Source organism: Papilio xuthus, unplaced genomic scaffold (genome assembly GCF_000836235.2).
Source record: "Papilio xuthus unplaced genomic scaffold, Pxut_1.1 DF826933.1, whole genome shotgun sequence".
NCBI lineage: Eukaryota > Metazoa > Arthropoda > Insecta > Lepidoptera > Papilionidae > Papilio > Papilio xuthus.
Genome location: NW_013531716.1, coordinates 471,022 through 494,599, shown reverse-complemented (window position 1 = coordinate 494,599; position 23,578 = coordinate 471,022). Strand labels below are relative to the sequence as shown.

The 23,578-nt window shown below is 32.8% G+C and overlaps 3 protein-coding genes across 4 annotated transcripts; 2 read left to right on the top strand and 1 right to left on the bottom strand.

The window, feature by feature from the left end:
* Nucleotides 1-551: 551 nt before the first annotated feature.
* Nucleotides 552-3,361, top strand: LOC106122128 (E3 ubiquitin-protein ligase UHRF1). The gene has a single exon (XM_013318004.1). It carries the CDS (start codon nucleotides 769-771, stop codon nucleotides 3,298-3,300), a length of 2,532 nt encoding a protein of 843 aa, XP_013173458.1. The 5' UTR covers nucleotides 552-768; the 3' UTR covers nucleotides 3,301-3,361.
* A 1,614-nt stretch (nucleotides 3,362-4,975) lies between these two features.
* Nucleotides 4,976-8,111, top strand: Ras64B (ras-like protein 2). Its single transcript, XM_013318005.1, has 4 exons — nucleotides 4,976-5,163; nucleotides 6,182-6,269; nucleotides 6,843-7,054; nucleotides 7,433-8,111. Exons 1-4 carry the CDS (start codon nucleotides 5,062-5,064, stop codon nucleotides 7,628-7,630), a joined length of 600 nt encoding a protein of 199 aa, XP_013173459.1. The 5' UTR covers nucleotides 4,976-5,061; the 3' UTR covers nucleotides 7,631-8,111.
* Nucleotides 8,112-10,213: 2,102 nt separating this feature from the next.
* Nucleotides 10,214-23,328, bottom strand: CLIP4 (clip domain serine protease 4). 2 transcript variants are annotated; one of them, XM_013318105.1, is made up of 10 exons: nucleotides 23,150-23,328; nucleotides 21,325-21,453; nucleotides 20,518-21,075; nucleotides 16,235-16,392; nucleotides 14,975-15,191; nucleotides 14,434-14,569; nucleotides 11,835-11,998; nucleotides 11,539-11,640; nucleotides 10,995-11,179; nucleotides 10,214-10,637 (listed from the first exon to the last, which is right to left on the bottom strand). In XM_013318105.1, exons 1-10 carry the CDS (start codon nucleotides 23,214-23,216, stop codon nucleotides 10,485-10,487), a joined length of 1,869 nt encoding a protein of 622 aa, XP_013173559.1. In that variant the 5' UTR covers nucleotides 23,217-23,328; the 3' UTR covers nucleotides 10,214-10,484. The 2 variants fall into 2 exon arrangements, with proteins under 2 accessions (XP_013173559.1, XP_013173558.1); XM_013318104.1 differs by having other exon boundaries at nucleotides 20,518-21,453.
* Between the last annotated feature and the right edge of the window lie 250 nt (nucleotides 23,329-23,578).

Below are 23,578 nucleotides of genomic sequence, written 5' to 3'. Positions count from 1 at the left end.
AAATGATAAGCAGTTCATACACAACAAAACTTCTTCTTGGCTACAAAAGAGTGGATAGACATCATAAAGGGTGCTTAAGTAAGTCCAACAAGATCTGTTTAAACTTTTAATATATATTTCTTTCATATAAATAAATAGGTACTGTATTGGTAACTTGAATGCCACTGGCAGGTAAGAAACAATTCCATTATTTTATCAAATTAAGTGAAAGTAAATAATCTTATTCACTCTTTGAAAATGTCATGAATAGCAATTATAATTTTTTTATTTTCATGGTTAATTATTATTTACAGTCCTAATCACTGAAGCAAAGTTGCCGATTATATAATTTTTTAATATAAAAAGTCAGCCAGATACACTAAGGTTCCAAAATTTCGTAATTAGCAATATTTATGCATAATTTAGCGAAAGTTGTGTATCGTACGATAAGATTTGTTTACATTACTATAATGATGACATTAAAAGTAGGGTTATAGTTTTACTTTCTGAATTACATAATACCTATGAGGTTTTCACTTCATTGTTTACTTTTTATCTACTTAGTACTTACCTCAAATATAAAATATCCACAGAGAATATTTTTCGACCTTATCAACTAACAATAAACAAACCGGAGAGAGGCGCCATTTTTGCCTCCATTTTGGCAGCAACCTTTATCGCCATTGGTTGGTAGTTATTCACTTTTGTTGTACGATAAAGTACTGTCAGCTGGCACTGTGTGTTTCGTAAATTAAAACCACTGTTTTTGTTGTTAATAACACTGTAAAAATGCACGTGAGAATAAGAACTTTTGGTAAACCAGATAGTGTTGTTGTTGTTGAATCAAAGTTGACGAAGATTGAAAAGTTTCGACGAATAATAAGTGAGAAGTTTGACATTGAACCGAAGTCACAACGGTTGTTTTACGGCGGGAAACTGCTCGAAGACGGTTATACATTCCATGACTACAACATTAAATTGAACGACGTCATTCAGCTTATGATTAAAGTGCAACCCGTTGACAGCACAGAAACAGAAACCCAAAAGGTAAATCATGAACAAAATAATAAAACAAAAAGTAATTCAAAAGTCTACCAAGATGCAGAAAGTGATTTATATTTAGTAGGAGATTTAGTGGACACAAAGGATAAAGAACAAGGTACATGGTTAGAAGGAAAAATAATTCAAATAGTCTATGATCCTGAAACTCTCAGTACCAATGTAAGTCATGAAAACAGGACGAATGGAGACACAGAAGGAACTTCTGTCAAAGAAGATGACCATAACGATGAACCATCAATAATTCAAAATGATAAAAACGCCAAAGTCACGAAAGCAAGTATTACTAATTTTTTCAGTACACGTTCCAGAACGAAAAAACAAAATGGGCACAAATCGAGTGAATCTAATGAACTTAAGCCTGATAGGTCCGTTTTGTACAAAATACAATTAGACGACGATGAAGAGGATTCAGATTTATACTGTACAGAAAAAGAAATAAGGCCTCGAGCGCGTACTGTTTTGGAAATAAAGGATCTGAAAATAGGTCAGAAGATCATGGTTAACTACAATACAGATGAACCGTTAGAAAAAGGATATTGGTATGACTTCAAGGTAGAAGAGATAAAAAAAATAGCTTCCGGCCATGAATTGGTGGGCACCTTATACCTAGGTGCGGATTCAGTACCACAAAATGAAACCAAAGTAAGAGTGCTTGATAAAATATTTGCCATTGAGGAGGTTGTACCTGTTAAAGAAAGAACTAAACAGTATACCACTATGATGAAAACTCAACCTGAAAAAAGATCACACGCATTAAATTGTTTAACATGCCGCGATGACGACAACATGCCCTGCAAGGATTGTGGCTGCTGCGTATGCTTAGGGAAGAAGAACCCAGAAACAATCGTGCTGTGCGACGAGTGCGATCTGGGTTATCACATGACATGTCTGCGGCCGCCGCTAACCGAATTACCTGATGACGACTGGTACTGTCCCAGTTGCGCACGAGATACAGCAGCTGTTGTCGCGCCTGGTGCTGCACGCCAGCAGCGCAAACAGGCTCGTTCAAATCGTGATTGGGGACGAGGTATGGCCTGCGTTGGAAAAACCAAGACTTGTACGATGCCACCAAATCACTTCGGTCCAATCCCTGGAATAGAAGTGGGCATGTGTTGGAGGTTTAGAATTCAACTCTCAGAGACTGGTGTACATCGACCCCCAGTCTCTGGTATACATGGACGGGATGTTGAGGGTGCGTACAGTATTGTATTATCTGGCGGTTATGAAGACGATGTCGATAACGGCAACGAGTTTACTTACACAGGCAGTGGTGGGCGCGATCTATCAGGCAACAAGCGTACGGCAGAACAGTCATGTGACCAAACGCTCACACGTGAAAATAAAGCACTGGCGCGCAACTGTGCTGCTGGCGAAGTATCTGAAAAAGGCGGAGACGCAGGTGACGCATGGCGAAACGGTAAACCTGTTCGTGTGGTTCGTTCGTATAAAATGTTGCGCCACTTCCCTAAGTACGCCCCAAGTGAGGGTATCAGATACGATGGAATCTATAAAGTTGTGAAATATTATCCAGAAAAGGGCCTATCCGGATTTAGAGTATGGAAGTATTTACTTCGTAGAGACGACCCGAACCCAGCGCCGTGGGAACCTAATGCCAAGCAATATTCTATCATTTACCCTGACGGTTATTTAGAAGCTGAAGCAGAAAAAAAGAAATTAAAAGAGAAAAAGTCGAAAGGTAACAAAGGTAGCAAGAAGCAAGCAAGAGAGCCTAATAATTCATCAGATTCTGATTGTAAGGTTTCGCCGCCCAAGAAGAAACGTAAAGTATCAAACGAAAAACTGAATACTGAAAAAAGTGATGATCCAAAGAAAAGTCCAAAGAAAAAAATACCAAGTATTTTTAATGTTAAAAGTCCAAATACCAAAAATACAAAAATAAACAGCAACCTACTGACACCAGAAGAGCAGGATGCCATCGAGGCGGATACTTTGAACAGTAAATTGTGGAAAGAATGCCTTACCGTATGCCATGAAAGCGGTAAAAAAGAGTTTATCGAGCAAGTTACGCAAGCTTTCCTCTGTATTATTTGTCAAGACGTAGCGGTTAACCCCATCACCACACCTTGCTGTCACAACTTCTGTCTAGGGTGCCTGAAGCTGGCATTCAAGAGCAACGCAAAGTGCTGCCCATGTTGCCGACGTGGTCTCCAGGAGCCTCCGTCTTCGGAGAATGTTAATGAACAACTACGTGCTGCGCTACGAGCCGTCATGCCTGGTTACGACGCTGGCAAGAAGTAACTTTGTCCCACTACTCTATAAGTTGTTAACAATAAACTTAATAAACTGTTTTGCCGAAAAATAGGTTTTTATTTCATTTTCCATGTTAGAACACATAAAGACATAAAGGTTTGAAGAAGCAGGAAAGAGAGTAGGCAGGTTAGTCCGATACTAAGTTATCCCCGTAACAGCGCGTCAAATGGGTTGTAAGTAAACATTATAGTAAATTTAATAGAATTAATTGTCTCGGAAATACATCTGGTGAAATATTACTTATTATACAATAATTAAAAGATTAAATGAACTTTCAGTTTTATATTACAAATGAGCAGAGATGTTTGCTTACTGCATCTGTCAACATGGAGCGTAAAACGAAACGTGCCAATTGAATCATCGGGTGGCCCAGGGGGTGGAAACTTAGAAGAAGGACGGTTTGTACGGAAAGTGGCGCCACCTTTTATATAATGGTAAACATTATTTCATCTCATGGCTGAGAAGAAGCATCATTTCTGTCATCGAGACATTCATGTGCCATCAAATCGCTACGTTTTTTCGTATTTCTATTTCTGTTCTTGTATTCTTAGTTAAATGTTGTTTCATTCATTTTGTTTTTAATTAAAATGTGTTTTCGTGAAAAATGACGCTGTACGCAACTGTGTTTTAGATGGACTGATTATGGTAAGTTACAATTCAATAAAAATTTTCATGTTATTCCCATACGTCAGACTCATTTAAACATTTAAATATTTTCGTATTTTGGTGTAGTTTTTAGCACCACAGTGATTTATACTTTCCGGTTATCATATTGAATGGTGCCCTACTTCTAATACATTTTACATATCAGTTCCTATACTTGACAGGAAATTACATTCTGTTTGTTTGTTGTAGGTGCACATATACACGGTTTCCCCCTTCCTGAGAGAAGGTCAGTGATGTTCAGAAAATGTGTGCCAATCACTGGAATTATAGAGCCATAAACTGATGTGTCTGAAATTAGTAGGTGGGTCCATGTGTGTATATGTAAAAAATATATTTTTTTATTTGTAATTTTTTATTGTAAAGAAAAATCTGCTTGCCTATGTTGTAAGAGAATATGTTCAGAGTGTTTAAACTCGCAAATAACTACAAATTGCCAGTTGCCAGCTTGCATGTGACTGAAAATATTTTGGGGGTTGGTTTTAATTACAGGGTATGCATTTTTTTGTGACCGCGCTATACTATTTATTACCGTAAATGTAATTTTCAAATATATATATTAAAAATTAAAATATTGAGCTGATATCTTGAAAGTCATTGATGTATATGTACTTGCATAGATTTAAAATTAAGTTATGTAGAAATATAATAAATAATGTACAAAAATATAAAAATATTTTGTTTTTATTTCCCCAATAATAATAGGATCATTTTAATAGAGGTATTTCATAGAAGGCTACTTGATATCGGCTCACTATATTAATAACTACATAAGTGGGTATATTATTTTTGAACATTGATTTAATGTCAATTTTAACTTTATTAGATTCCCACTTATTAGTTATTATTATAGTGAGCTAAATAAGCGTGCCTACGTATATAGGTACCAAAAAAAATAGTTCAGCGATTATACGCATGGAGCGCCACAATCGCCGTGGATCCACGACTTCGTGCGAGTTGCCCCTCTTTCTATAGTATACTTATTATACTCTTTGGGGTGGCCGTCATCAAGTAGTGAAATAGATAAATTAAAGTAAACCAATATTTTTATTACTTAATCCGCAAGTGTAGTGTTAAACGTGAGAAATGTCGCGACCGGACAGACCTAATCAAGCGCAGACCTATAAGCTGGTTGTGGTTGGCGGCGGTGGAGTCGGAAAGAGTGCCATTACTATACAATTTATTCAGGTGAAAATCTCCGTATTCGGCTCGAACTACGCCTACATCTAATCTGTTATAATATTTATGAAATAACTCTCATTATTTGATTGTTTTTGATACTGGCAAAGGTGTATTTTCTTGTGTTTTTTGTGAATGTGTTGAATACAATCATACTTATTAATAGTGTGGAGGATAGTTATAAACCAAGGTCTTAATTCAGACGCCGCCCACTAGCGTCATCATTGGTTTTATAAATTTTAACTTCTGTAAGAATTATTACGAGTTAATTGGAATACAGCTCATCTATAGAATAATAAAAGAAATAAGATTCAATTGTTCCAAAAAAACTTTCTTAGGATGATTATAAGAAAGATTGTAAACATAGAGTTTTTACAGTTCAGTTTTGCTTATGGACACATTTCCTGCTTAGTAATTTGTACCACATGATTACTGATACAAAGTTAGAAGGGAAATTCTATAAATAATAAAATATTTGAGTAATAAACAAGTTGCATCAACAGTTGATCCCCCTGAAATGTATCAACCATTGTCTGTTTTTCATTCAACTAGGTGATAACATTTGATTTATGAGGGAGACATTGTTCTTTTTTTGGTTTGATCAGTCTTTTAGTCTTTATTGAATGTTTGATGGCTATTTCTCAGCTTGTTGACAAATAGTTGAAAAAGTAAATTAACATTATGTTGTCATCAAGTAACATTAGTCGTTAGATTTAAAATAGCCCATAACATATGTGGTTCTGAGAAACTATGTCAAAGGTCAAACAACAATGAGAGCTTTAATGTTTAATATGTGTCATGAACATATATAAAAACATACAACTTTTTTTTATCTTTTCTATTTATTTTTTTTCTGCTTATAATTACTGTATACTTTTAGTGCATATTTTACTAAATTTTATATATCATGCACTTTTAAAAGGGATTTTCTTTACATAAATACAACAAGTATATGCTCCAATTTATTTTTAATAATTTTTCTTTATTTTTGAGTAAATAAGCCAATATTTTGTGTAACATATTTCAGAGTTATTTTGTAACAGACTATGACCCCACTATAGAAGACAGCTACACAAAGCAGTGTGTCATTGATGATGTTCCAGCAAAGTTGGATAGTGAGTATTATGAGTTTATACATAAATTTTTCATGTTTCTTAAAACTAGCTGTCACCAGCAACTCCTTAGTAGCTTCTGTGTTCTTCCAGACTATGTTCTACATTTATTCCATATTTCAGCGAGATCCATGCTGCTGTTCGGGATATATCTGTTAACAAATATCCATCTAAACATTTGCATTTATAATATTAGTAAGATTTATCATAACTATAACATTTATTATAAAGGCTACTCAAAATATTTGCCCTATAATTTTTTTAGTGAATTTTCTAAATGGTTATAAAATGAGTTTATTCATAAATCACATTGATTTTTTACTTTTTTTGACTATGAGATGACAGGATATGGATTAATAAATTGACTCGGATGACAATTTGTTTTTGTAAGAGTGTTTTGGCAGTGAAAAATTGGAGAGTGTGATAGTTACCAGTAAAATGTAAAGAAATTAAAATATGGGTGTTAAAAAAAATTATTGAACAAAAAATAATCTATGAATCATCTTTACTTCTTTAAAACTATTTATTTTTCTTACTTGATAAAAATGTTAAAATACTAACAAGTTTTAACTACAGTTCTAGATACTGCTGGTCAGGAAGAATTCAGTGCAATGCGAGAACAGTACATGAGGTCCGGCGAAGGTTTCCTGCTGGTGTTCTCCGTAGCTGACCATGCCAGCTTTGACGAGCTGTGCAAATTCCACAAACAGATCCTACGTGTCAAAGACCGCGATGAGTTCCCAATGCTAATGGTCGGAAATAAAGCTGATTTGGAACATCAGAGAGTGGTATGTTTTTTTTGTCTTATTAACAGAAAGGCTATTTTATGGTTATGCTATGCCATTGCAAACTTTTATAGTTTAAACATAGTTTGTCTATGGACAACATTCACTTCACGAATTTAGCAATATCCAGTTACCGTTTGCCTTTTTCCACCTTTCATTAAAATGTTTGGTTACAGTACAAATAGATTTGTGATATTATTAAGTGTGATCAATCAAATCATACAATTTACTTTCCATGGTAAAATTTTTGTTCAACTAAGGACCTCATTCAGATTTAGGTCTCCCTTAATGACCAAATAATGAGTCCGATTGGGTCAGTAATCTTTCTTTATAGTTATGATAAACATAAATTAAGTTTTATTAACAACTAATTAACTGTAGGTATCATTAGACGAAGCTCATGCGTTATCGCGGCAATTGAAAGTACCCTACATAGAATGCAGTGCCAAAGCTCGGATGAATGTGGACCAGGCCTTCCATGAACTGGTCAGATTGGTCCGTCGCTTCCAAGAAGCTGAACGAATCAACATGAAACCAAACCAAAAGAGCAACAAAAAGAGGAATTGTAATATTTTGTAACAAACTCGTGTATGGAAATATGTTTTTTTTTCAATATAATATATATTGTCAGTAATTTTTGACATATGTCTTATATTGGAGAAATTAAGGAAAAAGTTTGGTGTCGATTTTTTTTGTTTCGTTGTGGCTTAATGGATTTAAGATCAAAAAAGTCTAGTTGATTTTTTTATTTATTTATGTTCTATTTATTTTCGATGTATATATATTGTTTGATATTATTTTAGAATTTTGTAAGAAACGAGATTTAGGTGGATTTTTTTTCATTTGTATACAACAGTTATGTAACACATAGTAAATGTAATACAGTGTAAATGTAATCAGGGTACAGATAATGTTCTTATACAAGTTGGTATATTGAAGTATTCTGTTGTCTATGGTACCCTCAGTGTTGCTATACCTAAGTGCTCCGATGTTTTTTTTTTTAATTTTTTAGTTCACATTTTTGCGAAAAATTAACTTTTAAATTATGAAAAAAAATCATTGCATTAATCAATCATTTATTTTTTACTGAATGTAAAAAAAAATATACATAATTTTTTAGGTTAAAATTTTAATAACCAATGAAAGTATCGTAATATCTTCTAAATGTACTAAAGAGTTTTTATACTGCCATTTTTTAAACATGCAAAAAAGGGCGCCATTTTATGTGCAGCTCTGATTACAAATAAAATGCAATTTTACAATTCAATGCATGTTAAACCAAATACTAATTCGTAAAGATAACATTGTTATTCTTATGTTTTGTGTTATTATTTAATTAAGTTGTATTATTTTATCAAATGAAAAGAATATTGATTGCAAAACCATAGATAATAAAAAATATAACCTAAAAGAACTTTTTCTTTAGTGGATGTGGCTTAAGGAATAAAAAATTCTTTTGTTGTTGTGTAAAATCAACTTTGAGAATAACTCAATATTCTGTTTATTTGACTTTTAATTATAAGCTTTATAATAATTTAAACGATACGCAAATTAAGAAAAACAGATATATATAAATTAAAAAAATAATTTGCAATTTTTTTTTAAATCTTGTAACATTTGTGTAAGCGGAGATGTTTTTTTTTCTTTTGAATATTTTTTTTTCTTAATTTGCGTAAAAAAATACTAATAAGTGATGCGTAATTTAATTTAAAAGAGATATATAAAGTATATTTTTTATAGTATATTATTGGTTTTTTAGGCATTTTTTGCTCGAGCAATATTAGTTGTGGTGCGCACGCATTTTGATAATATTATACAATGATTTTTGTAATAACAATATTTTAGCTTTTGTAGTAATGAAAATACTGTTATCATATTAAAAACATTTTTTTTAACATAAAACGGTTAAGTACATTTACAATGCAGGTCAAAATATTCTCTCTCATAGATTTTTACATATTAATATTTAAAAATAAACATTTTAAAGTGTTTAAAATTGTAGGCATTCTCAGTAAGATCACAAAATGTGTGTTTTTGTATAATATTTTTAACACAATTTATTATATAAATAAAATGTTACATAGCTTTCTTTATGTAATGTTAAAATTGTTGTCCGTATGTATTATAATATGATAACAGGCTTTTTATATTAATGCTCGGTATATAAATGTAACTTTTATATCATTTTAATCGTACAATAAAGCGCGCACAAACTGAAGACAATCATTTCAAATATCTCTTATCATACTAATAAAAAACAAACGACTAAAATAATTTTTATATGTCGTAAAAAATAATAATGTAACACCCTGTATTTCTAAATTAAAATAAAAAAAACTTCAGTAATTTTTCTATTTTTAAGAAAAGATAAAAGGTATATTTTAATGCCTATTTTTTTTATATCGCAACAATTTTTTTGATAAAAATAATGTAACACCCTGTATTTCTAAATTTAAAAAAAAACATCAGTAATTTTTCTATTTTAAACAAAAGTTAAAAGGTATATTTTAAAGCCAATTTTTTTTTAATTTACAATAGTTTTTTTTAATAGTCTGTTAACACAGGATGTTTTAAAAATCCTTGAACGCACAATTAGCACAAAATGATTTACAGCAATCTTTATATAAATTAAGTACTCGTTTTACATATCTTTGTAACAATAGCTATGTATTTAGTACATTATTGTGCGCGCTACATTTTTGTATAAACTTTTAGAATGCTGAAATATTGTTTAGATTAGTTTTTGACTATGGAATAAATAATAAATAAAATAAGGTTGTTTTGTATGAGAACTAGTGTTATTCGTGTACATTAAATTAATAAAAAAATAATAATAAATATACCAGATCAATAATGTGTTTGTGTTTTTATTATATGTTTTATATATCACTGGATAGGCTAAGAGCTGTAATGTTTTGTGCCTAATTGAACATTTCACTGTTCCCATATTATTTTGTTTAACTCAAATATTTGAATACCATTGGTTTCTGAGACCTACATCTCTGTATGAAAAATATCATCCTTGTGATCATCGTTGACATAACAGATAACGATTTTTTTAATATAGATTTTAGTCTCAGAAACCAACGGTTAGAGAGCTATCATTTATGTTTGTTTAATGAATTCTAAATATTATAATTATAAGAAAACTTACAACTTATATACTGCTAATTAAGATTTTATTAGTTAAAAAAATAATAATACATTATTTTTAATATTAAAACAAAGTTCTCTTCTATAAATTAAAGTTTATCACAATTCACAACCGCTAGTTAAACCTAGTTTCCACTATCACTGGTTGCGAGTCACATTTTTAAGATAGTTTCCACTGGCGAAGACGCAATTTTCTTACTAAAAGTAGTAGTTTCTTAGTGGAAAATGGGTCTTAAATGTAGCTAGTTTTTAGTGGAAGTGGTGGTGTTAATGTTTAATTTCATGTGCGTTTTCCGAGTACTTTCTCCTGTATCCAGGGTATGAACTGTGTGACCCGGGTGTAGACTCCGGGGAATCCTGCCTGCGCGCATTGCTTGCCGTACGACACAACGCCGATCTGGTACATCGATGTTGTAAAGTTCTTCGAGTTCCACTGAAGAAATAAATGCATGAATTAATTTTTATACAGTTGTAAACTAAATAAGTCGTTTAAATTCCAAAGGTAATGATTATTAGTTAGGGAATTGAAGGAACTTAAAAGTAGTTTTTGAGTTATCTATGTGAATCTAAAGTAATTGTAAATATCTTAGTAAAAGTAGTTAATTTATCAATATTATATTTTTTCTTTTATCTAGGGGTTGTAGACTGTCCATGTTGACGGGAACGCAACTTCCTAACAGTGAAAGAATTTTTCAGATCGGTTCAGTAGTTTTGGAGTCTGTTCAATACAAACAAATAAACTATCCAATCTTTTCTATTATATAATATTAGTAAATAACTAGATACTGACGACAGGTTGCATGAGGGGTCCCCCGCTGTCGCCCTGACAGGAGTCACGTCCGCCGAGCTCGTAGCCGGCGCACAGCACGCGCTCGTCTATCGTCTGCTCCTTGTAGGCGGAGTATGCGCGCGCGCAGTACTCGTTGCTCACCACCGGCAGCTGCAGCGCCTGCAGGTGACTCGCGCTAGGACCACCTGCACAGTGCATACCAAACACTCTTATTAAACGTCAAAAGTAAAATTGGCAGAAGAGACAAGCAAACGGTTCGTTCTTAATTCAAATGTGTCAAGAAAATAAGTTTTGATTAAGTATGACGCCATCTATCGCAAATCACAAACACTAAAATAGCTTATAATTAATTTAATAGCATACAGATGGCGCTTATTGTACAAACACATTTAAGGTCAAAATTTTTTCTTCATTTATTTTTTTAAGATAAAATATATTAAAAAAGTAAATTGACACGGATTGTACAAAATTTTACAGACAAAGTCAGGTATCATTACGCTATTTTCACAAACGAGTAGACAGAATTAAAATATAAAAGACTTACGATAGGACACACTGCCCCAGCCGGCGATCAGAGGGTTGTAGTTGACGTAGGAATTAGATCTCAGCTCTGGAGCCAGCGGGATACAGATTGGATGGATCAGTTCTGAAAAAAACATCTTATTACTCATGGAAAAGTTCGTATGGACACATGGTACGTAACTTTAAAACGAATGAATGAATCTAGATAAAATTTAAAACATATATTATTTATAGTCTGAAATAAACTATAAAATAGTTTTTTTTTTATAATTCCACGTGGATAAAATCACGGGTGATAACTACAAAGTGTAAAATTACTTGTAAATGTGACATCCTGTTGCAGGACTAGGACACCGATGTCGTTGGTAAGTGAGTTTCTGCTGTAGTTCTCATGTTCTATCTTTGTCTTTATGAGGACATCAATCGGCGCAGCTCCGTCATCTTCTTTCTCTAAATCGAGCTCACCAAGACGGACGAGGTATCTGTAAAACATGATATATGTCATTTACCTGACTAATATTATAAATGCGAATGTTTGGATGTTTGTTAGAAGGTATCTCCAGAACGGCTACATGGATCTCGATGAAATTTCACATAGCTATAGAACATGGACTGGAAGAACATATGTACTAATTAAGTTTTTTTTTTTAACCCGGGCTTTTCGGGCGACAGCTAATATGCTAATATTTTTATAGAATACTGAATTGACCGCTGTCTTTACACATCCGCATTTGCAGACCGCTTAACCAACAAAGGAGAGACGTGCAGAAAGAGGATATTGCCCTTTCCTATACGTCCCTTTCTCATTCTTCTCTTGTACAAAAACTGTGGGAAGGAGAAAGCGACTTAAATTAAGCCACCGCCAACGGACGAATTCAACAGACGAAACGCGGCATGAGTAACGAGAGTGGCCAAGTGCAGGCGACGAGAGTCGACTGACGGTCGTATGTAGGGTGTACGGCCTTTTGTACCCAAATGTCCGGTCAAACTGGCTGGTCTGTCCGGCTGTTAGGTTTGGCGAGCTGGCAACCCTAACCGGAAGGATGTAACGCAACACAATACTGTATCAAGGTAATGCCGGTGAGCCATTATTATCAAATAATCTATTGTGCAAGATCTTTTTTATTGAATGACCTTAAAATAATTTAAAAATGTAAAATATTTTTGATGAAATTTACAAGGGATTTTATTTATGTGATGTATTCAAATAATAAATGATCAAGGAGAAATAACTGTTATTTTGTAATAAGTGTTTTATGACAAAAAATAGATGTAAGTATGTTGTTATACTAGCAAATTGTGTGCATCATTTTAAAGCTTAGAAACAGTATTATAACAATCGAAAGATGGCATCAAACATGCTGTAAACTAAACTATTTATCCGCGACTCTGTTCGCGCGGTGTTAATAAACTTAATAAGTAGCCTATGTGTTTTTCCAGACTATGTTCTACATCTTTGCCAAATTACAGCCAGTTCCATGCAGCTGTTCTGGACATTCTAACAAACAGTGGTAGAGCCCGCTTTAACATCTTCGCACGAATCGGCCCGGCTCGCCCGGTGCAATACCACGACCACACAGAAGACACGCGTCAAGTGGAAGCAATTCCGCGTTTCGTCTGATGAGTGTGCGTCCCGGATGCCTAAAATTTTGTCCTCTTTCCCTTTCCACCCTTTTTCTCATAAGGAAAGGATGGGAAGGGGAAAATATTATCTTTCTGTGCATCCTCTCCTCCGCCGATTAAAGGTAGGCAACGCATATGCAATTGCGTATGTCTATGGGCAACGGTCACTTCGCTATTTCAGCAATTTCAGGTGGCCGCTCGCTCGTTTGTCACCTTATGATGTAAAAAAAAAAACATCCTATATCCTCCATCTATAATATTATTAAGATTGGTTAGATGTTATAGAAACTTGAGGTAAAACTGGTTTTAAAAGTACATATAGTTATGTAATAAAATGATATGTCGTAAAAATAGCTAACGTAGGAAACATCATCATATAACCATTTATCATAGAACGTAAATAATTATTGTAAGATTAACGACTTTATGGAATTAAAACTAGAATCTTACTAATATTATAAATGCGAATGCTTGGATAAATAAGTAATCTATGTGTTCTTCCAGACTATGTTCTACATCTATGTTAAATTTCATCATAATTCATTCAGCCGTTCCCTAAATACCTTATAGGAAACATCCATCCATCTAAACTTTTGTATTTATGTTTAGTTTATATGTAAGAAGTATATATACCTAATGTTTATTCGATTATGTATTTTTAATACATTTTTTAACATTGTTTAAGAATTCTACATATGTTGTTGATATGTTACATATAAATAACAAAACGGAATACAAAATATATGTTAATAAGGCATACATATTGAATATTTTATCAAATGACGTACATTTCTATCATTACATCTTTGAGGATGTGACTTCGTGTGATATTTAACACGTCTAACAAAACTTCTGGTTTTTTAATAAAATAAATTGGTAAATAGGAATTAATTTAACGCTGTCAATATGGATTTCTGAGACCAAAATACCCGCTTGAAATCATATTGTTATCTCTGTTTGGTCAAAGATAATGACAGGGATGACGATATGTTTTATACGGAAATTTTAGTCTCAGAAATCTACGGTCAGATAGTACCCTAGTATTTTAATACTATGTGTCGCACGCGACTTCGTCCGCGCGGAAACAAAACTTAATTAATAACCTATGTATTCTTCCAGACCATGTTCTACTTTCATGGCAAATTTCATCTAGATCAGTTTAGTCGTTCTGGAGATACCTTCTAAGAAACATCCATCCATCTAAACATTCGCATTTATAATATTAGTAAGAGTCGGTCTAAGTGTCTATTTTCACCGGCTAGTTACACCAGTGGAACTAAACTGTTTCACTCACAAGTTGTCTAAACCATGGATGCAGTGAGCTGCAGTCAGCACGTGCCTAGTGGTGATGAGAGAGCCCCCGCACTTCCAGTCCACACTCGGACCGCCGCGGAACAAATACCCCAACAGAGCCATCCAGGGGAAGTCACCTGTAAACAAAATATCATGCATAATGACCTGGATACAGGTCTCGTTCAGTTCAGTAAAGAAATAAATTCGAATAGTTCAAATTTAGCCCATATAATACAGTATTTATGTGTATCTTATTCGGCATTAACGGAATAAAAAAATGAATAGCCTTATAACATTTAACGTTTAATTTCGCGTCGACTAGTTATAATATTAAAATGAATAGTTTCCAAACGATTAAGAAACAAACAAATTCATAGTTTTAATAAATACAGAATACATATGGCTCGCAACAACGTCTGCGTTGAATTAAGAACAACCGTCTGTTGCAAATGTCATCCAGACTCGTTCACTCTTTAGTTACATGATACAAACATACAAACTTACGCTAAATATCAGTAAGAATTAAGTTAAAATTTCTTTACCTAACTTAGCGTTAACGCCGCCCACGACTTTGGAGAACTGCGCGCTACTCGTGCCACAGACTGGGGACTCCGGGAACGCGTCTACAAAATCCTCATTAGTCAAAGACCTGCCAGAATGGGCCTCTGTAGTGGAGGTTGTAGCTTGGGTAACTGGCGCTTGAGTAACAGGATCTTGTGTTGGAGGAACGGTCGGGATTCCTGGTCTAGGACAGCATACCTAGTGATAGGAAGAATCAGAGATAACAAAAAAGCTAATAGGATAATTGTTTCCCAGAAAAAACAAACTAATGAACACCTTGACAACCATAACCATATTTTAAATCTAATCTGTCTATAACTAAATGAATGTACTCGTTTGTTATGCGATTTTTGGCGTTACAATTTGCCTAGGAAAATTATAAAATAACGAATCGATCGTTGCATTAAACTTCATAAAAATTTTAAGCAATTGGTTCATGGTATATAGCGAAGTGACCGTTGCCCATAGACATACGCAATTGCATATGCGTTGCCTACCTTTAATCGACGGAGGAGAGGATGCACAGAAAGAAAATATTTTCCCTTCCCATGCATCCTCTCATCCGGAAAGCCCACTTCCACTTCCCCTCCTTTCCTCATATGAAAAAGGGTGGGAAGAGAAAGAGGAGTAAATTAGGCCTCCGGGACGCACACTCATCAGACTGTACGCGGAGTAGCTTCGACTTCACGCCTGTCTTCTGTGGGGTCGTGGTATTTCACCGACCGAGCCGGGCCAATTCGTGCGAAGATGTTAAAGCGGGCTCTAACACTGTTAAATAACTTAAGCAAATAATTAATATGTATAACGTTAACTTTATATGTCAGTCAGATTGGTCATCAGCCTTTACATCTCGTTTATAATACAGTCAGCGTTTGAACGCGACAGTGATATGGACTTGATATTACGTGCATACTAAATGACTTCACAATGTCATTCACTGACCGAACGTTTGCCTTAGACGAAGAAGGAAATTAGAAGTTCAAAATAGAGTCTTAGATACTTAGGTTATTTACAATTGAAATATTAATATTTAAAGCTTAAATCTTGGCTCTTTAGGATCTAAAATGTTTGACGTATTTTTTTTTGTTCGTATATAGGTGTTGTGTACAGTCAGGTATGTTGTAGGTTGCAATCTTTAATAAAAAAAAAACAGTACAAGAATTATTATTTATAATATACTCTGGGACAGCTTTGGTTTAAAACTTTAATCTTTTTACTTACGAGAAACGTATTCAACTCACCTTAGGGTTATTGCCCTCGAATCCGCAAAGCGCTTTCCTCAAGAGTTGTGTCGCTGCAGTGGTTCTCTGGGCGTCTTTGAGCAATTTAAGGTACGGTTCACACTGGTAAACGTTGACACAGCTACCCTCGCTGCCTTCAGGAGTCTGGCATGTCTCCACTGGAAGGAATCAATAAATAACTACCACATTTGCGACGTAAGGACAAAATCCTAACAATTATTTAAAAGTAATTAATACTTTATAAACTCGACTGTGTCTCTAAAACATATAGGGTAAGAATATGATCCTACACCTCATAGTTGAACATTAGTCAAGCAATTTCCTGTTCATAATCATAAATACGCAGTCGGGTACAAAAAAAGCAAATAGTAAAGAGCAGAAGGATTGCATTCTAGATTATTCTAGATTATTCTAATGTTACAACGAATTTAGTATTAATTCACCGAACATGAGTTAATTGCATATAAAATAATATTTTACAGTGTATAATTTAAATCAGTTAGTATAAAACAAATGTCATGCACCATTCACCTAAAATTAGTTAACTACGTAATCAAATTAGCGATTGAATAGTTTTTCAATGATTTGTTTTACGTTTGATAAGCCAGCGCATGACCACGATCCAACCTGGTGTTAGTGTTGGTCGAAAGATGGTACGCGCTAGCTTAGTATGTGCCTATTCACTCTACTTTTGAAGGTCCCAACATCATATTTGGACGGAAAAAAGGGGCTGGCAACTTGTTCCAATCCCTTGCGGGTACGCACAAGGAACGATGATACGGTTAAAATACTGAGATTTGTCGTGAGTTTCCGAGCCCAATATCCCGTTTAAAATATGTTTATATTCGTCTTTTTAAAGACAATGACAGGGGTGATATGTTATGCAAACTTTTTTGTCTCGGTAACAGATAGATAATTGCACGTGTAGGTGATAAATGTGTTTATTATTGTGCAATATTAATGTGCTTATTTTTCTTCTTCTTATCGTTTACATACAACGAATATCCAGAAACAAGGAGACTTGTGCTATGTATACTTATAAAAGAACTTAAAATAAGTAATAAATTTTATATTAAGATCTAACAATGCCTTAAGCTTAATCTTTGGGGGAGGCCTATGCCCATCAGTGGGCAACTTATTTCTGACAAGAAGAAGAATACCTTAAGCTTATCTGTTTGAAGTTTGACGTCATGACTATCAGGTGTATATACTATGTTATGTATTTACGATAGTTATATAAAAGCTTTGACGTGAAAATGTAACTAATGACAGGAAAATCAGTATATTCACATCATGGGCATATGACACAATGTAAATATGACATATAATAATATATTTTAGCTATAATGTCATAGAGCGATTTATGTAAATGTATGGAATATATGAAAAATATATTACTATGTTTACAATATAGGAAGGTAATTAGCCTACATCTATACCTAGGCAGATGTTTTACATTAATTCTAAATATAGCGTTCTATTAATTTCGGTTATGTGTAGATGTCGCTTAAAATTTAAAGAACAACAACAAGGGGGAATCCCAAAACTATTTTATGATTGAATGCCTACATAGATTGTTTATTCAAAATTTTACACGTAGAACAAATCTTGACTAAACTATAATAATATTTGGACTAAAAATTGTTAGATCGTATTTTAATCTTAGTTATCTTACTAATATTATAAATGTGAATGTTTGTATGAATGGATGTTTGTTAGATTATGTTTCTGGAAAGGCTGCATTCTTGCTGAAATTTGTAGCTTAGAAGAATATAGAGGCTACTAATTAAGTTCTTGTTTTAAATTCAGGACGGACGAAGTCGCGGGTTACAGCTAGTTACAATATAACATCTGCAATCGACGGGAATTGGTGAAGACTACGGAATTTGCGCGGTTATAACCACATATTTCTCGACACACATTTTATATAACTACGTTGCACTACGCTATTCTATATTATGGATCAATTAATTAATTATTTAGTAGTTAATGTAATTATACAATTGTTAAATAAGGATAAAATATAATAATGTTCTAATTTATATTCAACAAAACGTTAAAAGTACATGACTTTGTAGAACAAAAACAATTAGCAAACGCATCTTGTAAATTGCAGAGATAATCTTTATGTAGTATCATTATAGCAATTATAAGCCATCTTAACGTAAACTAACTACTGCAGAAATAATTGTAATTTAACTGGAAAATGAATGAATCAAATTCCTAAGCTTCCTGTAAATTAATCAGCTGGGATTCGAATTGTGAAATACCACGCAAATAAGACAAGCGTGAAGTGGAAGTGGTGACGTGTGGAAGGTCAATTTTAATCCTGTTTCCCTTCTCACAATTTTCGTACAGTGAAAGGATAGGAGGGGGAAATTGATTTGGCGGGGGAAGGGACGCATTGGTGGAGGAAATATTCTCTTTCCGTGCGTCACCTCTGTTGATTAAAGATGGGCAAAACATATGCAAATGATATACATATGATGTCTATGAGTACCGGTCACTTCGGATTTTTTGCGAATTCCAATGGTGATTTGTTCATTTGTCACTTCGTACAAACTTAATTGTTTTTAACAGTTATTTTTGCTGTGGAAACTTAAGAATAGTTTTATTGCCGTGATTGTACTTTGTTTGTTTTTAATTTTTCTTGACGATTATATTAATTTAAGTATACTGATTTAACAACCAACTTAATATATTATCTCCGTCATGTTTTAGCTACCAATATAACGAAATCAAATATACAAATAATTACACAACGCATGCGAGGTGAGGCAGCCATGTTTGAGTTCATCTCAAGTACTAAGCGACCTTGGTGTACTCTCGATCGTTAAAAATCGTTTCATTGTCTATTGATCGTTTTATTATGCATCGATACAAGGCAATGGTAACTTCTTTCCGGTTTTCTAATGTGTTTTTATATTATGAAATTCTTTATTAAATCGCTAACGTATCTTTAAATTGATTAAAAATTTAATTAGGCTATGTGTACGTTCAGATTATGTTCTACATCTATGCTAAATTTCAGGGAAATCCGTGCAGCCGTTTTGGAGATACCTTCTAATAAATATCCATCCATACACCCTTCCATACGGAGGAAAAGTTAAATAGTTCCAATGGAAGACTCCAAAACTACTGAACCGATTCGTAAAATACATAATTTTATTCACAAAATATTCTTTGTTTGGACATACTTAAAACGTTGTTAACTTTGATTGTGTATTCGTGTTTGAGTATTCCGCTATTGGGAAAACGGCATTTAAAAACATCTCTAATTATCTTTTAGTTTCATTTGTTGTTTTTTTTTAAGAATTTTTATTCAATATTTTAATACACGTGTTTCTTAAGATTATTGTTGTTCGCGAAGTAAACGTGTTGGTAAATAATTTACTTAGATTTTCCTATGTAACATCAATAAACAGTACTAATGGGTTTTTAATTGCGAATTGAAGATGAAAAATCGTTATATCATATAATAGATTGCATTATAAATATAAAATAAATGTTTTAGAAGAATTTTCTAACATTGTTTTATATGGATGGATGGATGGATTTTTGTTTTAAGTTATCTCCAAAACGGCTGAACGGTATTGATGAAATTTGTTATACATACAGAACAGCCTGGAAGAACACATAGGCCACTAAATAGTGTGGACGGAGTCGCGGGCGACCGCTAGTATCACGATATATATTAAAAGCGATAGTTAGTAGTTTATACATTGGTTTGAGATAAACGATAAAATTACTTTAACGTAAGTATCGGCCATTATTTGCTATATCTTAACTTATAGTGTAAACATAGTAACAAATGGCTAATATATTATTTTGCGTTTAACTATAAAACAAATAGAAACTTGTAGAATAACTATAAAATATTCAAAAAAAATGTGTCAAAAACGGCGTAAAATTGTTTTTAAAATATTAATCTGTGATTGAAATTACTGAACTTTTTTTTTAACTTTTTTAAAAAAAGCTACATAAATGTTACAGGAACATATCCACGTTACATTTAGACGAACATTTACCAACCTTTGAAACTAAAAATATAGTTTTTAGAGTAAAATAAGCATAATCTATGGTTTATTAGGCTAAGTACTTAATACAAAGATTAAAAACTTTCAGACGTACAATGTTAGAGTAATGTTAGATGTACAAACAGAGTTAATTTATAATTATAGACTAATATTTTACCCTTAATATTTACAAATCACAGTTTTTGTTACCATCAAGTCTTGGTTAGTGCAACACACCCACAGTCAAAAATAAATAAAATATATTACAAAATAATCCTTCGGTTCCGAAATTCAAGTTGTTCCTTGATCCCGTATTTGGTACGGGAGTTAGTGGCGCTAGTGTTGTCAAAGACGTCTCAGTTCCAGAATTTCCCAGGTTCCTATCTGTGAAACCTGATGGTGGGGAAGTTGGTATACTATTATTATTTTCAAGTCCAGGTGGTGGGACATCTGGGATACCATTGTTTACATTTCCAGATTCAAATTGAGGTGAAGGTGTTACATTATTCTCTTCAACAACAGGACCAGGTGGTACTTCTGGGATTCCATTGTTATTTTCAGATCCGTTTATTTCGACACCAGGTGGCGGGACTGTTGGTATTCCATTATTATTCTCAACACCTGGTACACCTGGTGCACCTGGTACACCTGGTGCACCTGGTACGCCTGGTAAATCTGGTATTCCATTATAAGATTCAAACTGAGGTGCAGTTGTTACATTATTCTCATCGATACCAGGTGGATTAGTCGATATTCCGTTATTTTGTTCGGAGTCAAATTGTGGAATATTTATATTAATATCGAAATTATTTTGCCCATTTGAATCTGTGGAAGGGATTGAATTATGATTGTTGTTTCCAAAATTAGGTACATTTACGTATTCTTCGTTAGGTCTGGTATTGAATCCTTGATTTGGATAATTATTTTGGAAAGGATTGTTTGTAGGTTCGAATACTATATCCCTTCCATTATTAAAATCTCTATTAGGATATCTTATATTTCTATAGTAATATTCATTAGGATAGTTTGGATAGTTTGGTCGTCCATATTGTTCGTAATATTGGCCATTTATACCTGGTCTGTTTGGATTTCTATCTGGTCCGAAGTTGAGTACATTTTGTAAGGTTCTCCGTGGATTTTCTAGAATATTCTGTACAGCTCCAAATACATTGAATCGACGATCATCGCGTTGAGGGAAAAATCCTAAGATGGAATTAATAATAAATATACAATCTGAGTAATTTAGTAATCGCTATACAATATTTTATACGTATTTATTTAAAAGAAAAATAGTCGTATATTTTTTCTTTTGAAATAATTTTTATTTCGTTTAAATTGTATTGTATATATTTTATGTTTCGTAAATATAAACGTTTTCAAATAATAACGAATATGTGATGAATTGTTTCAATAAATGTTAATTTGTTATAATTCGTTTTGGCTTTAACTCAACCGATAGCAATACTTAAGTTACTTTTATACAAAACCGGTTTATTAATCAATTGCTTATTTTATTGATGTAACTAAGATTGTTTTAAATGAAAAGGATTGACTTATTAATGCTTAATTAATAATCTCTTTTGATTGCCACATGAGATAAAATCATTACATAATATTTATGGTTTTGTTTATTAAATAGATTTTATTAGCCGTTGAGATTTTTGTAATAAAATTACGTCCTATAGAAATCTTTTGTTTAATTTTAATTATAGTACTATTCTATAATTATTTTAGGCTTTTTAAATGTCATATAGTTAAAAAAATATTGACGTTTGTTTTTTTTTTAATTTTCTTTTTTGTTTTTATACATTGTCAGTATGTTTTAGTTTGGTAAAGACATTGACCTGCATTACGCGAGCTATCAGGAAGTCAAAGGCGACATTCTCGATATCAAACAGCGAATTGTCGACACTTCAGCTGCTTTTAAAACAAATCGATTAAAACTACGCAAAAAAACTTCAGTTTAAAATAAACTAATGAGTATTCTAATAGTATATTAATATTAATCAAATTAATTTTAGTTTTCTTTATTTAAATATCGCAAAATCGAATGTTTATCTAAGAAATTCACAACATTTTTTTTGTTGCTTTTTAACTAAAAAGTATTTAAGCTTAAAAAAATATTCAAATGCATAGAATTATTCTTTTTGGCCATAAAACATTGTACCATAGACCACAAACTACACCACAGTCAGTCTGGTGGTCTCCATTTTATAACCTTGAACAGTTTGTCATCTTGTGGGAGGTTTACATAATCTACTCTACGTACTTCATGGATATTCATTAATTACATTAATTTATTTGCATACTTTGATTTAAAAACGCAAAATATTTCCTATAACGATGAAAAAATATTTTATAACCTAAAATCCAAAACGAGTTACGTAATAATTTAATATTGATAATTACTTTATATTATATTTATTTTAAAATATGTTCTAATTTTCATCACTAACCGGATAAAAACTAAAGAAAATAAACTATTTATTTTTTAACTTTTAATCATTTTAAATATCTCTTCATTTTGTATCAAGAAATAATATGACGTTAGCAAATCCAAACGATCAAATAAATTTTGATTATTTCCTGGTTAAGATTTTATTCGACGTATGAATATGTAAATTATGAATTTTAATGCGTTACCAGATGGAATAAATATATGAAATAAATTTATATAAAACAACAAGCACTTAAATTTTTTTTGGACAATTTTAATCGAATTGTAACAATACGGAAAAAGTTTAAATGATTGTTTTTAATTATAACTTGTAGGGTTAATATTAAACTTTATTTTTGTAGTAAAATATACCACTTTAAGGTATAAAAATTACAACAAAAGTTTTGCCGCCAAAACAGCACAGATAAAAAACTGTCAATTTTTCCCGCCATATTTACTCACCAAACTGACATAACGCAAGCTGTAAACACAGTGCAACACACACGATAACAAACACGTCTTTAGCCATTGCTGAATTAACACCACACTAACACACGGTTGAAGTAATACTGACGAAGGCTAAGGTGAGAGAAATAAGTTGGCCGAAAAACGGCCGCGCTCGCGTCCACCGGTCAAGTCGTCGCGATCTTGACCAACATATGATTATAAAGCTGTGTCCGAGGTGAATCGAAACGTCATTCGATACTACTGGCCGCGTACGGCGTCGCCTTGCGTTTTTTTTATTAAATAAAAACAAAAGCTACAACATATGCAGCCAGGATTTTAATTTGATGTTTATTAACGTTTATTTTTCTTGAATTGTTTACTAATTTTTAATTTGAAGAATTGATAATTACAACAATTATGAACCATTCAAATTTTACACACATT

What these genes read in the sequence shown, in the direction of transcription:
- Ras64B (XM_013318005.1), top strand. Translation starts at nt 5,062, where the DNA reads ATGTCGCGACCGGACAGACCTAATCAAGCGCAGACCTATAAGCTGGTT. An exon ending in TTACTATACAATTTATTCAG is followed by an intron (nt 5,164 to 6,181) that starts GTGAAAATCTCC and finishes AACATATTTCAG; the next exon opens with AGTTATTTTGTAACAGACTA. An exon ending in ATTTGGAACATCAGAGAGTG is followed by an intron (nt 7,055 to 7,432) that starts GTATGTTTTTTT and finishes AATTAACTGTAG; the next exon opens with GTATCATTAGACGAAGCTCA.
- CLIP4 (XM_013318104.1), bottom strand. Translation starts at nt 23,216, where the DNA reads ATGGCTAAAGACGTGTTTGTTATCGTGTGTGTTGCACTGTGTTTACAG. An exon ending in GCTTGCGTTATGTCAGTTTG is followed by an intron (nt 21,454 to 23,149) that starts GTGAGTAAATAT and finishes ATTCCATCTTAG; the next exon opens with GATTTTTCCCTCAACGCGAT. An exon ending in TCGAGGGCAATAACCCTAAG is followed by an intron (nt 15,192 to 16,234) that starts GTGAGTTGAATA and finishes TCCTATCACTAG; the next exon opens with GTATGCTGTCCTAGACCAGG.
- LOC106122128 (XM_013318004.1), top strand. Translation starts at nt 769, where the DNA reads ATGCACGTGAGAATAAGAACTTTTGGTAAACCAGATAGTGTTGTTGTT.